The 24924-nt window shown below is 31.3% G+C and overlaps 1 protein-coding gene across 4 annotated transcripts in view; it reads left to right on the top strand.

The window, feature by feature from the left end:
• LOC129976420 (fatty acyl-CoA reductase 1-like) overlaps window positions 1–24924 on the top strand; it is a 50924-nt gene that overhangs the window by 14353 nt on the left and 11647 nt on the right. For 3 of the 4 annotated variants that reach the window (XM_056089978.1, XM_056089976.1, XM_056089979.1), the window contains exons 4-10: window positions 617–792; window positions 1586–1658; window positions 5288–5397; window positions 9945–10122; window positions 17363–17407; window positions 19246–19364; window positions 22074–22316. In XM_056089978.1, coding sequence (XP_055945953.1) covers window positions 617–792; window positions 1586–1658; window positions 5288–5397; window positions 9945–10122; window positions 17363–17407; window positions 19246–19364; window positions 22074–22316 — 944 coding nt within the window. The remainder of the gene's footprint in view (window positions 1–616; window positions 793–1585; window positions 1659–5287; window positions 5398–9944; window positions 10123–17362; window positions 17408–19245; window positions 19365–22073; window positions 22317–24924) is intronic. The other variant, XM_056089980.1, reaches the window with a different exon arrangement.

Raw genomic sequence — 24924 nt, 5'->3', positions numbered from 1 at the left:
AAAGTAGGAATTGCATAAAATATTTAATTATTAAAATTTAAACGAACATTAAGATTGGCGAACCGGCTGGTCGCCAAAGGCGGCTAGTAAGATATAAATTTAAAATCACGTAACAATGATCATATCGATGTAAGAAAGGATAATAAAGATATCATCGATAATATAAATTATATAAGAAATTTGATTTTTTTTTCTTGTAGTAATCGTATGATAAGATATTATGATCGTGTTGTCGTTTGAAATAAAAGGCGTCATGCTTTGAAGGATATTTGATGAAACATTAATTTTTTCCTTAATATATAGAAAAAAATATTAATTCCCTTAGAAATTATGATAAAATTTATTGAATTTTATTTTATAACCTAAGGTGATTGCCAAATGACAAGTTTATATTTGCATTTTGAATGTATTCTGGAAGTTCCCACGTTCAGTCTTAAATTTAATTCAAACTTTGGATGTAACACACACACACACACACACACACACACACACACACACACACACACACACACACACACACACACACATACATATATATATGTTTAAAATTTTATTGCAATTCTTAGTATTTTCTTAATCTGCAAGAATATCTAATAAACTTCTCATCTTTTACAAGGTTTTTGCCGTTTTGAAAGAAAGAAGTCCTGAAATATTCGATAAAGTTCATGTTGTATCTGGAGATATATCAAAACCTGAACTGGGATTAAGTGATGAAGACTTGCAGTGCATCACAGAACAAGTTTCCGTTGTTTATCATTGCGCAGCGAACATAAATTTTGCGAAGCCTATAAGGTAATGTTTTTATAAACCATCAAGAAAATTAAAAAGAAATTGCACGACAAAGTCAACAAATGTACACATTTTATAATTTTTGTTGCAATACTGTCACTTCTCTTTACCATAATCTCGTCCTGTGCGTTTCAAGAATCAAGTAATGAATAGATCATTTGTTTTCCAGACTGTGATAAACAAATTCGCTTTTGAAACCAAAACCTAGAAAGATATTGAGCAATAATGCGAACGTTTTAATCTTATGGAGATTTCCTAAAAGTCATTTTCCAACTGAGTGTTCATCTTGATGCTAAAAATGTTTTTCCTTAAAAGAAAATGAATCGTAATTTAAATTTGATTTCAGATTATTGCTCCAATTCTCCTCTTAAGCCTGAATTGTTGGAATGAATCTAAAATGAAATTTATGATTTTATTTAATGAGCCATATATGTAAATTTTATATTGATAATATAAAAATCTTTCAAAATAAATCAAAACTATGAAAAGAGGGATAACTACAGAAAAAAATGTCTTTTTAATAATATTCTCTCTTCAATTTGAAAAGATAAATTTTAAAATTATGATCAAGTATACTGCTATCATTTTCAGATTATTTATTAATTTGATATCATAACTGGTAGGAATTATAAACTTAGCTAAAATAATTCGTTTATCATGGATGCTTATAAATACTATATGTCTCTAATGAAGCACATTTCTTCTAGATTTAAAAAGATTTAATGTGTGTTGTAATTTTAATTTTAATAAAGGATTTAATCAGAATCATTAACTTATAGCGTTATTTGATTGATAGGTACACAATGCAGCAAAATGTTACTAGTACCGAAACCATAATCGATCTGTGTCGAAAGATGAAGAGATTTATTGTAAGTAAAAAAAAAAAATGGTCCTTTCTTTCTGAATAATATTTGAACAATTCCTTTCTGTCAAAAATCTAAATTTTTTTTAAAGAGTAGCAGCAATATTATTTATTACTAAGTTTTATAAGATTCCAAGTAATATAGAATAATTGTTTTGTATGAACTCAATAATAATTTTACTAATTTTAATACCAAAATTACTATTGAGTTCAAACAAAGTATTTTATATGGTAAGTAGACGCATTTTAACATCATTAATGGAAATAAAATCCAGAAATAGTTTTAATATGAAAAGAAAAAGATGTCTTTTAATTTGTTTATCATCAGAAAATATAATTGAAAGTAAAAAAAAATGTTATTAGAGTTATGTAATTAGTCCAATTAGATGAACTAAATTCTACTATTTACATTTCATTACTTATTGCTTCAAATTAAGAAATATAAGTTTTTTACAAAATTGTGAACAGTAATTCCTCAAGTCTTCATGAGAAGATTAGAAAAAGCGACAGGAAGAGATTCGCCGAACATGGCATACCGTGCCTTTAAAAAAGCTGCAATTCAAAACAAATATCTCCTAAATTTGTACCGTATATCCACTGAAAAAAGATAGTAAAATTTCTGGATGAAGTCGAGACAATTGTATTATCGCATATTCATTATCAATGCTTGAAACCAGAATGTTGCCTGTATACGACATAAAATTGCTGCATGCATACTCGCCTAAATATCATTCGCTCTCAAAGTGTTAAGAAATATCTCAATCTTAAGAGGAGAGGAATTGAGATGGCCCTAACAAATGAACCGAGGAAAATGATCGAATGTTGAAATTCAACAAATGGCATACTTAACCAATGCCTGTTTCTTTTTTGCAAAGCAATGCGTCAATTGTAAAAAAACACCTTTATTTTTTATAAACTGAATTGTAATAGAAGAAGTTGCTCCGCTAAATCGAATTGATAAACTTTCAGCTACATCAACCTTATCGAAGAAATAGAAAAAGATGAAGTTGAAAACGTTTTGGCATCTGGAATGTTTCAGGAATGTTTATCAGAATTCCCACAGTTAAATGTAGAAATAACATCAGGCATTATTAGAAATAACATCAGACATGTAGACATTTGATGTAAAAATAACATCAAATAACATCAAGAGTTAGTATTTACATCCTTGAAGGAAGGCATGAAGAATAGTTGGCCAGTCTTGATTTCACTACAATTGCCCTGGATAGGCTGCTACCGAAAAAGAAAAACTATTTTCAAAACTTATCAAATTCCCCAAAAAACTGTCAATCAAGTCATGCATTAATTTTTTTTTAAATCGAATCTGATTCGCTGATTTATCCTCAGCCTAAATGGACGTCAGTTCTCAGATATTCGGAACGGTTGCCTTGACAATTTATCTCCGATTCTTCACAATCAAGGGAAATTAAGATGAGCCATCTTGTGGGGCGGAAAAATTCTCAACCCATTGCAAAACTATTTGGAAATTTCTGCACGCTATAATAGATTGTGAAACTATACGTTCTCTTGTGTATTCTGTATCATCCTTTTCGCTTGTCTCGCATAATTCTCGTTGATACTCAAATAAAAGTGTTTCCTGGCGCAAAGTACATCGTTCTAAAAATCGGTAATAGAGATTCTGTACAGCAAAATGGGAAATATATCTAACTTTTTGCCAAGAAACATCCGATAAATAAGTTTTAAATTCAAAGCTTTACACATTTCAATTATGATGTCTTCATTTTAAAACTGTCTAGAAGCTTAGAGAAACGTCTGAAGCAATGATAAACTGTGGGGGGGGGATTGAATTATGTTTCGAAAATATTGTAAAAACAGAAGAGCAACGAGCGCATGGAGGTTGTGCTTCATAAGAGATTGCACACTACTCTCCGTGGTCTATAACTAATGTGACAATGTCAGAATTTCAAGTTGAAAACATCTAAGTATACCATTAGAAAATAATAAAAATTTGTTCTTTTAAGTAGTATATTTATCATTTTGAGAAGGACTTAATAATATGTAGAGAACAAACTCTAAAACATTTTCATCTGAAGCAGCAAATATATTATCATAATTTGCTGCATTTTGAGTGGTACAACTATTTTATTTCGAAATTGAAATTTACTTTATTGAGATTCTTCACATCACCAAGAACGCCTGCAGTACCAACAAGCCATTGTAGTAGGTTTATAATATAACAAGACACAAAAAAAATAATAATAAATCAACAATATTTTTCTGGAAAAACATCTCAACTCTTTGGAAAAGAAAAGCACCTTCACATGATAGTTTGAGTTACCATATTGTCATCGAACTAAAGATGCACATTAAAATAAATGTCAACCAATGTTCTAATTCGAATTATTGAAAGTAATTGGCTAATAAATTATTGACAATAGAATTATCCTCCTTTTCAGCCAGTTTAAGTTTGAAATAAAAACGCAATACGATCATTGTTTTTATTAATTGCACATATCTATTTCTGTTGAAATTTATGCAAATGGAAGACATCGCTGTAAAATTATCAAATCTTCAAGTTCACATTTTAAGTAATCAAATATATATGATTTTGGCATATTTACATATTCAATATTTAAAAATTTAATTTGATCATTACTGAAGATTGAATTTATAAAAATAGAATAAACTTATTCACAAGCTATAATATAAAATAATAAGCCATGACAAGAAAACTTTAAGCATATGTGGTATAAAGAATAGAATAACTTAATAAAAAGAAAAACAGAATAAAAATAGATTTGTTTTTGTCGTCGATCCTGACGAGACCATTATTATTAGTGGATCCTAATGCGATCCACTATTAATGAGACAACAAATTTTAAGGCTGAGGGGTAAGAGTGAGTAGTGTATTAACTCGAAATTGAAGGCTTTGATAATGATGCAAAATCACGTGACAGTTGATTTTGCATCATTCTTATTGTTTGTTAGAACATAGACACTTGGTAAATATTTAGCAAGTTGAGCTAACTAGAGCTTTTATAAAATTAATAACTATTGAAAAGAATATAAATTATAGCTAAAAAAATTAAAGAGTTAATATTCTATTTGTGAACTTACCTACACAAAAGTCTGAATTACATGATATCATATAATTTTGAAGAGATACCTCGACATTCTTTTTCAATAATGGAGTGTAATTAGTGAAGTTTGTTCTCCTCGATTAGAGGAATAGAGCATCTAGATAGCTGAAATAATGATGTTGAATTACGACATCTAATTTATTTCACTTTTTTCTGCATGAAATTTCATATTGAATGTTAAATTCTAAATTAATGGTTTTGAGCGGAAATTAAGCGGAAAAGAGATTTATAGTATACCACACGGGATGAGATGCCACTCGATATCTCGTAACGATTCAGGATGATGACAGTTAAAATATTGATATCATAAAACTCCAAAATGTTGAATTAATGTTATTCGAATTAACTAAATTAATATTAATTTCATAAAACTTTAACTATTTCATTTTCTTTACTGGATATGCCCGCTGAAGACAGCATGTTCATGAAGTGAAGCAGACCCAGATGAATAGCATTTATTACTGTATATTTGGCCCTTTATATTGTATTTTACAAAAGAAATCAAAGTGCTAAGTGACTTCGAATTATGTTTTAGGTCCTAGTATATACATCGTCATCTTACTCTAACAGCCACGTTGATTTACCAATAAAAGAAGAGGTTTATAGACTTCCTTTTCATGTACAGTCATTCCTCAGTGCCTTGAAGTAAGAAAATTATTATTTTTTATTCCAAATACCTGATCAACATTTTTTTCTGTGCAAAATAAAATTACTTTAAATTTTATTCCTCTCTAAGCCGTACTACGCGTGCTCAATGATAACTTTCTCTATTGAGCTACAAATTTTAATCCAAGTTATAATACTAATTTTTATCATGTTATCATGAATAGAAATTTAAAACAAGTTAGAGCAGAAAAATCAATGTTTTAGGCGCTTTCTTATATCGTTTCATAACAAATGATGACATCTGTCTCAAATTTCCGAATTTTCAAGAGGAAGAAATTCGAAATTTTGATCAATAAAGTATAATTCTGATAATGTTACCATTATTGCACATCTATTATGAACATTTAATCTCATGGGCACATCGAATTTGAAAAAAAAAATCTGATACTGAATGTTTCTGAATGAAATTTTTTGTACTTATCTGATTTTTATATTCCTTTTGTAAAATTTAGAAAATTATGATATGCTGATATGCTTTATAAGTGGTAATATTTTCTCCTGCTCTTGGATATCATACAACTGAAGACATAGCTATCCATGAAATCATTTACTAAAAAAAGTATTTGATGTCACAATTAGTTATAGCATTGCCAAATAAGTTACGTTTTCATCATTTTAGTGGTGAACAATAATATTTTGCTTAAAATTAATTGAGCAAACATCAGTTTTCTTTATAAGGATAAGCATAATGTATATATGGTGAGTAAGATCCAAGCCATGGGGAATGAAGTGCAGAATACCGAATAGGAAGGGAGAGAGAAGGAAAGAAATGCCGTGAAAAATCTTATTATGGATTAGATTTTATATTTTCTGATGGATAAACAAAAAGGACCCACAACAAAAAGGAGCCATTCCAATTGTCCCGGAACAGAGCTTTCCTGGAAAAAAATACCAAAGATTCGAAACCTTAACAAGTTTAACAAAAAACATTAACCTTTTTTCTTAAACGAAACCTATTCAAGATTGCAGGTATTAGATCAATTAAATTAAGTCCAGGTTCAATGCAAGAGTTGAGAGAACAAAAGTGTCCATGACGAATAGACCCATCAAATACAGGTCGGATTTTGATGGTAGAGTTTGCTTTGAATACAGGTCTATGTGGTAGGTAATGAATTTTCTTATTTCTGTCATGACCATTTTCATTAACCCTTTCAATAATCCCCTCATTTTCCCAATCAAAAAACACTTGCTCATAATCTTATAGTATATCTTTACCTTCTTAGAGATCTTATAGTGTTCTTGAACCTCCTTTCGGCTAAATGTAAATTATCACTAAGTTTATCATGTCCATCAATCCAAGGAATGCATACAAAATACCTACAATCATTATTTTGTGCGATCGCATTCTCAAAATGTTTTAAAGTCAGATCATGCAACTCAAGTTTCGTTTTCTTTTCACTTGAGTCCTTAATTCCCAAAGAATCTAGTTCTCATAAGTCCGAAATTTTTGTCTGATTTGTAAGCAAGGAATGTACCAATAATGAATTTCTGGTTTCAGAAGTGGATTCAGAGTTCAATTTCCCTATAACAGTCCATCCGAATTTCGTATTTACTGCTGTGAGACCTTTAGATACTTGTTTAATCTCACCAATAAATAGTTTTCCTACTATGTCCGCTCCCAACAAAATATGAATTTCATCAACGTTTTTATCAAAAATGCAATGTTTGTTATTCACAGAAGTATCACTTATAAAAATACCAAATTGCTTTAATTTCTTTAAAATACGATGGTCAGTAATTCTAGATATTACTAAACAAATATTCTTCTGATCGTTAGCTTCCAAAGTAAAATCAAAATTTCTATCAAGACTTCATAATTTAATAGAATATCTACAATGAACTTCAGTCATTTGTTGACCAAAAAGTCGATGCGTTATCTTCTGTTTTTCTAGGCTCTTTAAACCCTAAGTTTTAGCAATGTATTGTGAAACGTAACTCTTCTGACTTCCGGTGCCTAAAATTGCCCTTACTAACCGTTCACAATTCCCATTTTTGATGCAAACAACCAAAGTTTGTAAAAAAACCTCTCCTTCACTCTGATTACATAGGTCTATCGATTCTGTCTGAATAAGATTTGTTCTTCCAATGTGTTGCTGTCTAAAACATAAAAATTTATGATGCAATCTTGAACAAAGTTCACATTTAGTTTTATTTATAGGGCAATTCCTATTAAGATGCCGATCTATTAAAGGCAATTAAAACAGCAACCCTTCCGCAATAAATTAATCTTTTTTTTCCTGTAGAGAAAGATCTGTCAGCGAACATTCACAGCTATTCGTAGTATGAGTCATCGATTCACAAAAGACACAGCTGTTTTTCGTTTGTTTCTATTTTCATTGTGTGGAGTCACTAACAGTTCATTAGCAGTAGCTGTAGAGATACCTTTTTGATTTATTCTTTTATTTTCCCGATCCAGGGGATTAAACTCCATTCGTCGGTTACTCAATTTAATACAAGATTTATTTGTTTTATCAATAGACTGCGTTTTCTCTCTTGCCGCTAAGGTATGAGTAATGAAGAACAACAATTCCTCAATTTTAGAACCCGAATTTTGTTTTTCTGATTTATTGTATTCTAAAAGTAAATCAGCCGGAATAAGTTTCATTATTATTGGACACTGTCGTCGATGCTCACGAAAAGAGCTCAAACTCAATAAATAAATACAGTCCGCTTAATGCTCATTTAGCGGACTGTAATTCACTTTTAATCCACACTCAATAATTTGACGAGAGCCGATGGTACAAACATCTCCTCCGGGCTGCTCGCCACTCAACTTACTGTTTTACACAAAAACTCTTTTTTCATACAGATGGCGCGACGGTAGTATGCACAGATACAGACACAAAATACTTCCATTTTGTGAGGTTGAAATATCCAACGACTCCAAACTTCTCAATTGAACATTATAGGTATCAACAAATTGCCGGAAGCAACGGATGTCGTTAGAACCTTTTAATGGTGGTAGAGATAATATTTTATTCATATGGGCTTAAACCAATGCTTCGGTACTAGCAAATCGTTATTTCAATAATTGCACAGCTTCATCGTACTCAGCTGCTGAAATAGGAAATCCTTCTACGGCATTTAATGTGAATCCTCCCAGATGAGCCTTCAAATAATTTAATTTGTCGAGTTTATTTAATGAATCATTGTTATGTACAGCCGTTTCAAAGCTGTTCCAAAATGTCAACCGCTTAGAGACATCATCGCCCAAAAATCTGGTTATATGATATTTGGGTATTTTAATTTTAATACTTTCAAACCTAAATCCACATAAAGTAAGTTTCAAGGAATCCTCTTGAAATTTTAAGCATTATTTAATGATTAGTATAACAAACATCACCAAGATACAGCCTCTCCGCACTTAACTCTATACAAAGAATCATCTCCTTACAAAATCATCTCCTTACGCCACGAGACAGGAAGCAAAAAAGATACAAAGCTCATAAATTACAAAAAAAATAACAAGAAATAGTTCTCGTTTATGGTTTATATATATATATATATATATATATATATATATATATATATATATATATATATATAAACAAGTGGGTTGGCTTTCTTTCGCAACATATCTGAACTTATATAGTATTAGGAAATAATTTTTTGACAGCTTTTTGATTTCATGATAGAGATAATGGCCCTAGAAACTCAGAAGTTGCAATACACTCGTTATTAGAGTCATTAAAAATTATTTTTAGAACATAGGACAGTAAAAAAAAACATTATATATATGAAAATACATAAAAATTAAAGTAATATATAATTTACGAAGTAACTCTTAAAGAGTAGTTCTGATGTGTGATCATATTTAATATAAATTCTTCATGAATTAACCTGACAAGGATGATTTATAGTCCTTCAGAAATTTGTTACTTTTGTTTCGTTTAATAAGGGTTGAATTTACACATTTACATCAAAAAATGTAAACCACTCTTTCACAGTACGATTTCCTTAATAGGCAATAGTATAAATATTAGTAAATAACAAAGTATCTCTGTTATCTTGTACATTTTCTATTGGCAGGATGCATATTGAGTTCCAAATTTAACTCGTCTCGCTTGACATTGCATCTTGTGAACGTGAGTGGACTGTATTTCATTGTATTTATATGTTATAAAAATTATCAAAAAATATCTTTGTAAAACATTATTGTAAAAATGAATCTAAAATCAAAGTAAAACAATCTGTTAAATTTTACTCTAAATTGTTTTTAGCTTGCTTTTTTTTCTCCTTCCAAATTGTCTTTATACCCCAAGAATAATCTCATCTATAAAAGAATAGCAATTTGTTAAAATGACTAAATAGTAATTATTAATGTCTGTTCTTTTTCTTGAAAATAAAATGTTACTCGTAGCAGTTAATAAATGTTATTTCAGATTTCTACATATGTAAATAGTTATTTACTTGATTTTTCTCTTAACTTATATTTTATTTTCAACTTTCGTTAAAGTTTTCCGTGCTTCAGGGACTTCGGAATTTAATAGACAAATTAGCAAATTTTTTAATTCTTTCTTTTTCAGGGAGCAAGACGACAATAAACTTCTGGAATTGACTTCACGACATAAATCCGATTGGCCCAATTGGTATTGTTTAAGCAAATGTATATCTGAAAATATCCTTCAATATATGGCGTCAGATCTGTCAGTTGCCATCATTCGTCCATCTATTGTTGGAAGTACATGGAAAAACCCGAAGCCAGTAACTATGTTTTCAGAAATCCTCATAATTGAAATTAATTTTTAACGTAGTCTGATTCAACGTTTCTAACTTTAAAAGGAAAACATTTATGTCGATATCGGAAATAGTTTTTCAAGACTGTAATACGGTTCCCTTTCCACGTTAATATCATGGATAAAAAGAGAGATTTATATGATTTATTAACAAATCCTGAAAAGATATTAGGTCAATGACTACCGATATCGATTACAACAAGAAAGGTTCTGAGAAATGTTAAAGTTATAGTTCCGTGCCAATTAAAACTGATATCTAAAATTTTTTTAGATAATTATATGTGACTCCAAATATTGCGGAGAAATAAAAGAACCGGAGTCTTTCTAATGATAATTAATTTTCTCTTTCAAATTTTAACTTCATTGCGAGCTGACAGGAGCGCTTCTTTGGGGGTATGGGATGATTCCTGAACTAAAAATATTCAGAGCTTCAAGAAACGACGCTACTGAATTTTTAACAAGGAACAAGAGTATATTTTTTATACAAAAAAATATTAGCAGAAGAAGTTAAAGTAGCTCACTCTCGAGTTGAGAAAGAAATATTAAGTTCTTGCTGACCAGATTGCATAGTGGGTAATGATACATTAATACCCACAGCACTCTCCCTCGAAGCCAAAGGTCGGTTATTATTCGACCGGAGGGGTAATGCGAAATTTGACTGTTTGTCCATATTTTGTTTTATATTCAGAATGAATATGTGGAAGGATGTCAGCCGGGTCAAGATGTTCAATCAAAATGTGAGAAGGCTTGAGTCTGTCTACAGTGACAGTTCGTTTTTGTCCATGCATATCCAATGTGAAGAACTTTGTCCGTTCTCGGCAAGACCTTGTATGGCCCATCTTAGGGCTGTTCAAGGGGTCGACGAATTGACTCTCGTCGGACGAAAACGTGAGTCGTTACAGCCAAATCGTTGTGCAAAAACACCTTGTGTTTCGCGTGATTTGAAGTAGGAACTGGCTGCAAACTCTGGATGTTGGTCTTTAATTGATGTATGTATTCTGGAATTGCAGGACTAGTTTTATATGAACGAAAAAATTCACCAGGAAGACGCAAGGTTTCACCGTTGATTAGTTCTGCAGGGGAAACACTTTAGCCTTCTTTGAGACTAGCTCGGATAACTAGCATACCATTGGCAGGATATTCGTCCAAAATGATGTGGAAAAGTAGTAGCATCATACAGCATATTTCAACTATCTATGAAATCTTTCCACAATGCCATTTGAAGTTAGATGATAACTTGTTGTTCGGATCCGTTGTGAACCTAAAAATTGAGTAAATGCCTGAAATAGTTCAGACTGGAACTGTGAGTCACGATCTGTAGTTATGATATGCGGTACACCAAATCTTGCAATCCAGCCTTGAAAAAATGTTTCAACACACGTTTCGGCTTTCATATCAGGCATCGGAAAAACTTCCAGCCCTCTTGAAAATCTGTCGACGCATGTGAGGCAGTAAGCATGACCATCAGATGGGGGTAACGGTCCCATGATGTCGAGATGAATATGGCAGAATCGTGCTGAAACGAGAGGAAATTGTCCAACTTGAGATTTGGAATGTCTCGATATTTTGAAGAAAGATTTTTTAGCATTCGATACAGTTTTTAGAAAATCGGATGCAATCTTTCTGCAAAGAAGGCGAGATACATCTGTCTTTTATTAATTTAGCCGGGGGTTTACCTCCAGGATGAGATGGGCAATGAATGCTATCAAAAACAATTTTTCTGAAAGTTTCTAGAAGGTAAGGGCCGTATAGCGCCTGTTGAAACATCGCACAGTAACTTTGATCCGCAGGCAAGTTTAATAGGCTTCAGTTTCAATCCTGAGCCACTCTCTTAAAGTCTTAAGACTATTATCTACCTCCTGTTCTCTAGCCATAGTTTCATAATCGATTTTAGTTGGCAAAATAATTTCAGCTACACGAGAAAACGCTTTAGCTAATGCAATGGAATAACCTGAAACATATTGAATATCAGTCGAAAACTGAGCCAAAAATTCTAGTTGTCCAGTTTGACGGGGAAAAAATTTGTCTGTTTTTTGGCAGAAAGTAAACGTTAGTGGTTTGTGATCACAGTAAATTGTAAACTGTCTACCCTCCAGAAAATGTCGAAAATGACGAATAGCACAATAGACTGCAAGTAATTCTCGGTCATAGACATTATATTTTTTTTCAGTAGGAGTTAATTTACGAGAGAAAAAATGCAAGTGGTTGTGGCTTGTTATCGACATGTTGGTTCAATACAGCACTTATAGAAAAATCAGACGCATCAGTCATAAGATACAAGTACACAAGTTGGGTGTACAAGTGAAGCAGTATTAGCTAACATTTTTTTACATGCTTCAAATGAATCAAGTGTATCAGGTGTCCAATGAATTGGGGTTTTATCTCATTTTTTATTACTTTTAGCTAAGTTATAAAGTGGAGCTTGTAAATGTGCAGCTGAAGCGAAAAAGCGATAATAAAAATTAATCATTGCTAGGAAACGACGTAAATCATAAACAGTCTTAGGCAATGGGAATTAGGAAACAGATTTAACTTTTCTGGCAAAGGAGAGATACCTTCCTTGATAATTAAATATCCAAGAAAGGGTAATTCTGTTTAACCAAAAATGCATTTTTGAATATTTAAAATAACATGATATTGATCAAGTCTTGGAAAATTTGTCGCAAATCGCATGTGGGAAAATATTTAGAAGCAACAAGAATATCATCTAGGTAAACATAGCAATTTACGCCGCGTAACACTTCATCCATAAACTGTTGAAATGTTTGACCTGCATTCTTAAGACCGAAAGGCATGCGATTGAATTCAAATAGTCCTATTAGTGTGGTAACAGCAGTTTTTTCTTTATCCGATTGGTTAGTTGTTATCTGATTATAAGCTTTAACCAAATCTAGTTTAGAAAAAATTGTTTCGCCCTTTAATTCCAATGGATATGAGGCATAAGATATTTATCAGAAATTGTAACTGCATTTAATCTGCGGAAATTACCACAGATGCGCTGAGTACCGTCCTTTTTTTTTAACAAGATGAATTGGACTAGCTCATGGGCTTTTAGAAGGTCGTAAGATGCCTTGTTCTAGTAAAGACTGGAATTCAACTTTCAGTGCTTTTAATTTCTCTGGTGTGAGTCGCCTTGGTTTACTGAATACCGGAGGTCCTTTAGTTAGTATACAATGATTCGTAGAATGATTTACTGATATAAGATTGAGAGCAGGTTTTATTATGTTAGGAAATTCAGAAAGTAATTGACGGTAAGGCGAATTATCCAAAATTGTTGTTAAGCCAATTGATGGACGATTACAAGTTTTACCATTCACTTTGATTGAAGTTAACCTGTCAATAAATCTGCGATTTTTGATATCGAATAGTAATTTAAATCTTCCTAATAATTCTGCACTCAATATAGGCCGAGAGACATCTGCAATTGCAAAATTCCAGGAAAATAATCGCCTTAAGCCAATTTCTAACATTAATTTTTTAGTACCGTAAGTTCGAATAATTGAAGAATTTGCAGCATACAGAACAAAGTGTGAGTCTGGTACACGTTTAGTTAAATTCGCATGAGAAAATGTAAAAACAGAACAAGCCGCGCCGATATCTATTAAAAATTTAAGTTTAGATTTGCGGTCATAAACAAATAAGCGGCTGAATTCATTGTAATCGTCAGCAGCCGCTACGTCTGACTATTTTATTAAGTTTTCCAAATATGAACATGGTTCCACACATTTTGTAGATTTATCGCCATAACGTGTATGGTACCAACATTTCCTAGTATTATTGTTTGTAACAGAACGTGATCGAGAACGATATTTTAAGGTTCTATTTCTGTTATTACTGCGGAGTAAATGTGTAGACATTCGTTGAATTTGTTTTGATAATTCTTCAATTTTTGTTTATAGTGACTTTAAAGAGGTATTTGTTTTTAATGCACTAACCATTGGAGTATTAGCAGTTGTTTCATTAATTTAATCACCAATTTGTGCTAACTTTTCCAAGTCATCATCACAAACTGACAATATTTGCTGTAATTGTAACAGGCAAACGTTGCAAGAAAAATGTTTTTAAAACATCGTCATTAATGCGACCGTTATTTAATTTATTCATTTGCATTGTGAAGGAGTTTTATCTCCTAGTTGAAGATCCTTTTAAGAGAGCTTTGAGTTTTACACTTTCGGAGTCAGCATATTGTTTAATGATTTTATCTTTCAGAATTGTGTATGGAGCGTCAGGAAGAGGGGAACGAATTCGATTATTTACGTAAGCTAAACGTTGCAATCCAAGACAGAAATTACTCAATGAAATTTAGTAATTTCCGAAACAATGCCCGATGTGATAAATTGCGATTCTAATTGCAAAAACCACAATTCAGGATTACTTTTTCCAAAACAGAGGAGCTCTAAATGCAACGTGACCCAACTCAGTAGATGCGTCCACTTTAGTTTCTGCATCCATTTTAAATAATATAGAGCAGGAGTACGATCAAGTGCGAAAGTCAAAGGTGATTCGGAAAGAAACCTACCTCTCATTTGAAATTGATGTCTTTTATTTCCATTGAAGAAGCTGAACAGTATTGATGTGAAGGTCACCACTTGTGGAGGGTATAGGATAATTCCTCCACTTAAAATATTCATAGCTTCAAGAAATGATGATATTGCCTTTTTAACAAATTGATTGATTGAATGAGGGGGTTAAGGGATTTTTAGCAACAAAGGTTGACATCAAAATTACGAGGTCCGTCCCAAAATAGCCCTAGTGTTGCTTCAAACGGGACGTTAATATAACCAAACCAAACCAAACCCAGAGTTCCACAATATCTCCAATTAATAAATGTCAAAAAATTTCAAGTGTCGAAGGAAAATATGGAGAGACAATTTATCTACAAAAGCTTTGTTCTTTTTAACAAATACCAATAGTATATATTTTATACAATAAAAACAAAATAAATAAATAAAAAGATTAACAGAAGAAGTTGAAGTACCTCATTCTCGAGTTGAGAAAGAAATATTAAGTTCTTGCCTGACAGATTGCATAGTGGGTAATGATACATTGATACTCACACTTCAATGTCGTTATTTAACGATCGATTTATTATTTTCTTATTCAATATTAATTTCTAAAAGAATGGTTTTTTATACACTTCAGGTGTATTTTGGTTATATGTGCTTCGGGCTTTTTTGTGGAATAATGTGCTATTTTCCTTTGTACCACGGCTTGGACTCATTTCATCTTATGATCACCAGAGAGTTTCGGTAATATTGATGCCACAGAAATCAAGAATGTGGCGAATCAGACAAATATTACTAAAAAGGTCGATTTGATTTCTTTGTTGTCATGAATGCTAGACAAGAGAAAATAAAAGGGATGAAATCTGGATAGAGAGAGTGCAAGAAAAGATACGTCCTGTGTAGGAAGAAATGAAAAATGTTGAACAAGAGAATTCTTGTTCAAATTTTTCAAAAGAAAGGAACGAAAGACACAGAGAACAGAATCTAATAATAGCAAAAAAAAAAAAAAAAATTAATAACTTAGAGAACAGAATCTAATAAGAGCTAAAGAATTAATAACTTATACTGAGTTTGAAAAAAAAGCCCTAAATCGATGAAATTAAGGCATTCGTTAGAAGATACAAAATAGAAAACGTTCAAGGTGTAAAAAGTGAAACTGAAGAAATAAATGACGAAATTCAAAATATCGAAATTAGCGATTGTGAAGTAAAATCAAAACTCCTATATTCCAAATTTTGATATTCGACGGGCGGATACTATTATTAACTATTTTAAAGATTCAGCTGGACATTAAGAGTGCCACAAACCGGTAGGTGGATTTTGAGAAAGCTGATCAGCTTACAATGTCTTTCCGAGGATAAGCGGCGAATGCTTTACAAGCAATATCAAATAATAAATTTTTAGAAGTATCAAATATCCAGAACGCTGTAGAGATTAGATTTACAGAGTCGCCATATCCATATTTATCGAATTGAAGATAAGACAAGCTAAAAGACACCATCTTCAAATATTTACAGATAATGTGTATCAACTAATGAGCCTGAACTAAGCCAAGTGTAATTAGAACGTCATGGGAAAGACTGGCAGCTGAATCAGAAACGAAACGCACACAATTTAACAAAATTGATGAATTCAAAAATGATTATTCCATAGAAATTATTCCAGTAATTTTATTTCAGTGCTTCAAGAGTAGGCAGTACATTTTTGGATTTGATTGCGCATCTGAAGTTTTCGAAATAATCCGGGATGTGGTACAGGAGCAGAATGGATAAAAGATCATTGACGATTTCCGAGTTGCATTTCTTTCAGGTTATCAACAGTTTCAAAAAGATCTTTTAAGTGATTTGACATTGTTTCCATGTCGGTCATTTTTCAAAACTATAGTTGCTTTAAGAAAGAAATCATTTTAGCAAAACCTTTAGATTCGAAAACAGTTTTGAGTTTTTGTAGACATCATTTGGCAGTGACGAAATAATTGACGTGGTACAGTGCTTGAATGACACATTTCGCTTCGGCTGATAGACAAAATAATGTCCGCGCGAGTTTTTCAATCAGTTAAAAATCCAGTTTTCTAATACTGCTTTTGTCTCAGCCGTGGCCGCTTCCTCAGACTTAACTTGCTTTCCGATTATGTAATTTCAGAGGTCGTTCTTAATTAGAAATCCTTCAATTTGAATCTTCCAAATATCAAATTGCCCTTAGTCAATTCTTGGATATCAGTTAGTTTAGACATTTATTGCTACTGACAGTTCAGGAATCGAAAGTGTATCTTTAGCAATTTCGTTTTTACTGTGTGTACTGTGTTACAATCGCTGCTTTCGTTTTGCAACTTCGGTTACTCCTAGGCCCTAAACATTGTTTTAGATTTACGCAGTAAATGTTATAAAACGTCAAAAGCCTTTATTGATGCAGCAACACGCACAGAAATATTCATTACAGTAAGTGAACAACTAAGAACATGACAGAAAATTAGGAACAGCATCGGAAGGATGTTCAATCCTATAGAATGCATGCGACATAAATGTTTAGCAGGAGGTGCATGAGCAAGTTTTGGCAGCTTACATGACTGTGGATTGTACTTCAGAATAAAGAGAGGAGATGAAAAGGAGAATATGAGCATTGATGCCTAATATAATTTTTATGATTTTATCCTAAAATTTGTGTAAAAAAATATTATTTAAAAATTATTTATATTATTTTTAGGGATATTTGGATGAAAATTCCGTGTTTGCCATACTAAATACGTTGGTAAGTTCTTAAACATTAATCTTTTCTCTCTTTTGAACTTTATTTATTATATGATCTGTCACATTTTTCAAATGTTATTTCTGAAATTTCTATATGAATACATTTTGTTCTTCACTATTTATATCTCCTAAATATTTGCGAAAATATGATTACATGAAACCGAAATGTCTCTTAATCGGTCAAGGTGAACTTAAGTTTAAGTTCTACGATCACCTCATAGATATTATTTCAATAATGGAAATACCACACCATCTCAGAAGAGTGAATAATAGGGGATTTATTAATCTTAAAATGTGAAATTTAAAAAAAATATTTAATACTAAAAACTTTTTATTGTTGAAAGTTTATGGAATAAATCAGTGGGGATATTTTGCAAACAATAAAATCTGCAACATTTCATTGTTTTGATCAGAAATTACTCATTAGAAAATGATTTTATACCCATTCTAGTCTTTTAGGTTTTTACTATTATGAGTAAATATTCTGGAATACCAGAAACGTCGAAATTTCAGTTTTCTTTCGTGTTATTTGGTAATTATCACATGAGAGTAAATTGCCAATGATAGAAAAATGTATATCTTGGCATGTGGTTTAGTTTTCATGTTCACATCTAAAGAAGCAGATGAGATTCTCTTTAAAGAATTTCGTCTAAAATTTGAAAAGTATCTAAAATATTCCAAAACACATTCTATTCTGAATGAAATGTATTATTTCTAATTCATAATTCTCTCAACTAATACTAAACTACCATGTCTTCCAGATCTAAAATAACGCCAAACATCTGCTTTTGAGGGTGCTTAATTATTTGATTAAATTGTTCTTCCCTGATTTACTCCCCAACGTTTTGCCTGAAAAATGTTGATAGAGATCCTCGCACAATAATTGCGTTCCTCCGATGAATGCAACCTTCTTCCAAACATGTTAATTCTGGGATTCATATTTCCTTACCCAATGCATTAATTTTCTTCTTTATTACAGGGGCCAATAACAGTTTTCTTATTTATGATCCTGCTTACATAACTGCTTTTTAAAAAAAATTACATTTGTCATATTATCCATGGAATGCTGCCCACAACAGCAACTGATAATTCTCTTTGAGGAACTTGTACTCTTTTCTTCTTGAGAAACTCTCTACTTGTTTTGCAAAACTTAATTTTATTATTTCGAATACAATACTTGTCTGTCCAAAATGGGAAGTTGCGTTCAAATTTACTTTTTTCATTTTGGGGAAAATGTCCCGAAATGATTTTGCTGATTGATAATCCTGGAAAACAGATTTTCTAACTTTAAATACTGTAGCAACGTCCTTCATAGTCATAAAAGTATTCTGATTTAGGTTTACAATTCTGAACTCTTTTATTTTTTTCATACACTAGACAATAAAAACCTCACTAAATTGGTCACTTCAAACAGTACTTGATACGGAATTGTTATAAAACTTCTCGACACCTGATGACTACATCATCAAACTAGTTTAAATATTTGAAGTGCAGCCTCAATGTAACAAAAGGAGTCTAAAACTGTTTTCATGTAGAAAATGACAAATTTTGCGAAAAATGAACTTTGGCCTAATTAATATGAACAGTACTTATTGTATGGACAGTACTTATAAGATATTACATAATCATTCGATAATTTTTATGATTAATAATTAAAACTATTGATTAGTTCATATAATGATTAGCTGAAATGGCACATAATCAACTGGATCTCGAAATTGTACATCCAGAACATCATTCTTCTTTCTTTTTGAACATTTTGAACTCCCATTACACCCTCTTATATTTAGGGAGTGCAATTTAAATTAGTAGGTGAAGATCTGAATTGTATTTTTTTAGGCTGGCGAAGGATTTGCCAAAGTTTTGCTTGGTGATGCAAATAGGAAGTTAAATGTTATACCCGCCGACGTTGTGGCGAATATGCACATTATGGCTGCATGGAGCATTGGTACCAAAAAGTGAGACAATCCTTCTTCCTTTTAAAAGTACATTTTGTTAAAAATGAAACATCGTATTTTAATTTATGGATATGTTAAAAAAAGAGCAGAATTTCTAGAAAAACATTTTATCGCCTTTAAAATTTATTTTTATTAACTGAGAATTTTAAACTCAGACAACACAATAAGATGAAAATTTGCCAAAAATAAGGGATAATAATTCATGAGTATAAATCTTCTTATTTACAAAAATTATTAGAGAAAAAAAATCGAAAAATAAATTTCCAAATAGTTAGAAATAACTATTCCAAAACAAATTTCGTTTATTCTACTGGTAATGTGCCTAAATGCTGTAAAAAGTATTGGTAAATGCAATACAAAAATAATTGGCAATAAATACTAAGGTTAAAAATTAACCTTATAACCCCATTAAAGAATAAAAGAATAGTATTTAAAAATAAAAGGAATCGCTTTCACTTTTTACCTTCAGGTATATGAAGTTATAAAAAAATATTCGACCTCGACATTTTGAGAAATTTCTGTATTTTAACGCATCCTGAAGTTTGAAAAAGACAATTTATCTTTGTATTTCTGTGTGAAATTTAAAAAAAAAATCCAAATGAAATCGAGTACATTGCCTTTACTCTAATAAGTTAGATTTGTTTAGACCTAATTTTGAAAGAAATGTTTCGACAGAAATCTGCCAGGCCACATTTCGTTTGTCTGCCGATATTGGCTTTAGAACTTTGCTTAGAAAATTGTAATAGATTGAATAGACGAGATAAAGTATTTGATGTTTAAAGAAATTGTAAATGCTTAATAAATTTTGTATTCAATTTGAATTAAGGCCAAAGTGCTTACTCGATTCTATCTTGCTGAAAATGTTATATATTGTGTATATATCGTACATCATTGCATATTTCCAAAAAAAAAAAAAAAAAACCTGATAGACGAAGCAATACTCGGAAGCAATTTCTGTTTGTAAGATTATAATCAGAAAAGTGTTGGATTTTTTACCATATATAAAAATATTTCCAAAAGTAATCGAAAGAGGACAGTTATTTGTCATACAATGGTAAAAGTGAAGCCACTCAGTAAGCACAAACAAACACGGAAACAGATCGCAATAGCATGACACTGTATATATACTTTAAAGAAAAGGATGTTCCTCTATCACAGCGTATTAGGCAAAATGAGCCCCTATTTATATCTATTACATCTGAGTGTAACATATTGAATCGAAGCCTTCGTAAGCTCGTCGCATGGAATTTTTAAGTTTTGCCAAATAGGCTCGGAAGCTTCTATACACACGAGATTTTAAATATCCCGACAACCGAAAATCTGCATGAAACAAGTCTGACGATCGAGAGGGCAATTTAAATTTGTAACGTCAACTTTAAATAAAATCCTCCAACAGAAATGCCTTGACTTCATACTCAGATTGAAACAGAGTGCTATCCTGTATGAAAGTTGAGGAAGGTATCGCCTGTCTTTTCTGGAATGCAGGCACAAGGTGATCACGCAAAAGCGTGATATATTATTCTACAAAAAGTGTACAAGGTTTCAAGCCAGATACAAAGATCATCTTTCATTTTAGATTCTGTTTTCAAAAAAAAAAAAATTCCAAACCAAAAGTGATACCAAACAATCGCACGAGGTGAATGCTGTAGCTGATGCAGATATATGTGAGGGTGTAACATTGCCAAGATACAATTGTTTTTCATGTAGTCCTCATTATGCAATAAAAAGTTGGATTTATTTTACTGCAAGACATTCAGCAACCGTTTGGGTCACGTTCTGTTTGAACCAGGGGTTGTTCAGCAAAATTTATTCTTTCAACTGCGTCTGCTGGTAATAGTTGGAGAAATGCATGTATCTTATACGAATACGCATCCAAGTTTCTGTCAAAATGTGATGAACTATTCCGGAATCCCCTTTATTATCCGTGTTTCACAAGCACAGGTCTTGTGAAACACGGATGATCCTTTGATGTCTCGGTTGCCAATTCTTTAGTGGCAATTTTTACAACGAGAAATCGCACCCTACTCAAGGATGATATGTCACTTTATTTACGAATCTCTAAACTCTCCGTTTCTTGAAGATTTCGAATGAAATATGACTTTTTTGCGTGTTAACTTTTTCCAAGCTACACTATTGCAGTTCAAGAATTGCCGATTCCCTATTCTTATAGAACAATTTAACCATCAAGGCTTGATCTGGTAAATACAGCTTGCTCTGGGGATCGAAAGAAGAATCCCTTTCTAGCCAGTTGTTTCGACGCTATTTTAATTTACATAAAATTAATGTAATATGATGTATGATCGCTCGTTTTAGTTATGATTGGATTATTTTTTTGAATTAAAAAAATCCTAACGTCTCTCTAATCATATTCGCACAAAACGAATTTTTTTCAGAGTATCATTTTTTTATTATTGATTTTTGAATTTTGCACGAATTTATGGCATGCCCTGTAACGAAGGAAATCCTCGGGTAATTACCAACATTGATTCATTTTGCTTTTACATGAATGCAGAATGCAGTTTCGCGAAATTTTCTTTGATTGACTGATGGTATTAACGAACATCTTTGCCATGGAAAGGGGACCCCGAGTGGAGAAAATTTAAGATGACAATGTATGAAAAAATTTCAAAATTATACATTCAGTTACTAATTTCTATTACGTAATTCAGTTCATGTCCAAATAACAATTTTGTTTCGTTTTTCTTGCAGAGTATCATCTCCATTAGTTGTAAACTGCACCTCTATAGGTTCCCTTAACAATAAATGGAAAGAAATCAATAAAAGTTGGAATCGAGTTTGTCAGAATTTCCATCCAACAAAATGCTTTCCAAAACACAAAAGAATTCCGGTCATTAAAAATAAATTCTTGTTTTGGATTGCCAGTATCAATGAACACTTACTTCCAGGAATTATTGCAGATATTATTTTAAAAATTAATGGCGAGGAACCCAGGTAAGAATTTTTGAGAGGTTTCAATGCAATTTCTTTGTTGCATATAAAAGAGACTATATTAAAACTCTAACAATTTGTTTTTTCCTTTTCTTTCATTGATTATGTTCATATTATATATATAGATTTATTTACATTGGTAATGTGTAAGAAGCATGTTTTATCAAATAAGGAAAAATAATTTCATAGTAAATATTCTGGAAAAATGAATCAACAATTGTTAAATATTTTAAATTGATTTTTTTAATGATTTAAGTGAATTTTGAAATCAGGAACTTAATTGTGAATTGTGGATTTTTGTAACGATTAAAACACATTTTTTTTTTTAATTTAAGAAGTTTTTATGCTGGGTACATGTTGTTTTGCAAGCAAAATTAAAACAATATTAAGCATTTGCAGATGTTTATTATAAAATCTACTCATCTTTCTAAATGCATTGTCATTTTCTAAACACTAATTAATTTATTTCTTGTGAATGAAAAATAAGATATTTTAATAACCTTTGATTTCTAAAAACCTTCATTTAGATAGATCCATCCGACTCAGTACATAGCATGAAGGAGGGTTCATACAAGGCCAACTATTGCACTCAATAGAAGGACACGCCTACTTCAGGAAGGTCATGTGACCGCAATGAGATAGTTGTCCCGATGAGAGAACTATTTGCTATTGTCCCGAAATGCTCCTGCAGTAGGCGTGGCCTTCCATTGTTCGCAATAGTTGGCATCGTGCGAACGCTGCTTGACGAAGGTGCTGTTAGCACGGAACATGAATTTTAAGAGGATTTCTATACTGTTCTCTGAAGGATATTTCTTATTTATGTCATCTCAGAAAGTAATGAAACTGTAAATAACTAACCAATGGACACTATTTATTATCACCTTTTTTGAAGAACGACATCATAATATTTTTATAAAATCTTTTAAAACTGAGACCAACCAAGCCAATAAACTTGGCTTATTTGCTAAATTAATCAATATAAGGTAAACATTCCTAATATCAGATACATTTTAAAAAGTTAGGATGTAATATTTGATGAATAAATCAGCTTTTTTCATTATCAACCAACATCAGAAAGTATTTGTAATTTTTTTAACAAATATACTCAAAAAATTATCATATAAAAGTTTTGAAATCAGCTGTTACAGAAAAAAAAATCATCAAATACTAAACACTCCTACTGTGTCTTTACAGGATAATCTATATATTATATTGTGCCTCCAAGTTGCCATGGAAACATATATTTAAAATATTATTTAATCAAGAAATTTTGAACTCCAAAAAACTTTAAAGAAGTGTTATTTGTGTCTTGAATTTATTGATTTTGGATGAGTTACTGAAATTCAAACTACGATTTTGGATAATTCACCATAAAAAGAAAAAAATCTAAAAGAAAAGTTAATAAAAACATTTTAGTACAAATAAAGAAATTCTCATTTTATTTTATATGTATAGTGATAAAGATACTGAATAAAAATGTTTTGTTGAAATACAAAACCGCACAATAATTTTCAATCTTTATTTTTCACTACATCGATTGTGGAATTACATTTTATGCAATTTGTCCAGATCTCTCTATGAAATATTCAGAAAATCGAAATGAATACAATCTGCATTCGGGCTCAGATTCATCAAAAGATAAAGAAATCAGAATATTTCAAAGGAGATTCTTTGGTGTCACCTGTTCACTCCACTCGAATCTTGTCCTTTTAAATAGTCTTTTATTGTCTTTATATAAATTAAACAGTTCCTCTTCTGGGAAGATTTTAAATAATCATGTACAAAATAAAACTTTAATATGATATAACACTAGGCATTTTTCTTTGTTTCGCGTTTAGCATAATTGTTTTCAAAAATATCATCAGTAATGTACAAAAAAAAAATCAATTGACAAAATGATACATAAATAAGGAATTACGTACAATACTGCATTATGAAGAAGTGAATAAGCTATTACAAACAACTTACCATGCTATCAAAATGATAGCAAGAAAGTCTTCTTTCAAACTTTTTACCGATTTATCTCAATCAAATTTATTACTGGAGCTTGAATTGACTTCCTATAGATTATTTATAAAAACAAAGTTTTGAAAAGTTCTGGATATAAATTTGCAACCTTCCCAGTGAGTGATGGAAAAAAGCACGAAAGATTTCACATTAGAAAAATATCATTCCTTGAATCACTTTCTACTATTAAAGACTTTATTTTCACTTTTTATTCTTGGGGGAGATTTTCATGGATTATCCATAAAATCTTTTTTTCTTCGAGTTAACATCTTCTCAAACAAAATTAACTCTGCTAATTGGAGAACCTATTGGATAATATTGGACAGTTCCGTATTGCATCAGTATAATTTTCTATCTTTAAAAGTTCCATTTATCTCATTAATTAAGCAAAACAATCAAAGATATTTAGGCTTATGAACTTTTCACTGGCGAATGTACATTCGTCAGCAAATTACTGGACACTTCTATGACCTTGTCATATATTATCTCATTTTCTTAAAAACTAGACTGATGGAAATAATTCGGGGAGATATGTTTATTTCAATCGGCAAACTGGTTATTCAAATTAACATAATTAATCCTATTTATAAAATCGAATGTTTTT

This window comes from Argiope bruennichi, chromosome 7, assembly GCF_947563725.1.
Source record: "Argiope bruennichi chromosome 7, qqArgBrue1.1, whole genome shotgun sequence".
NCBI classification, from domain to species: Eukaryota; Metazoa; Arthropoda; class Arachnida; order Araneae; family Araneidae; genus Argiope; species Argiope bruennichi.
This window is presented reverse-complemented; position numbering and strand designations above follow the sequence as displayed.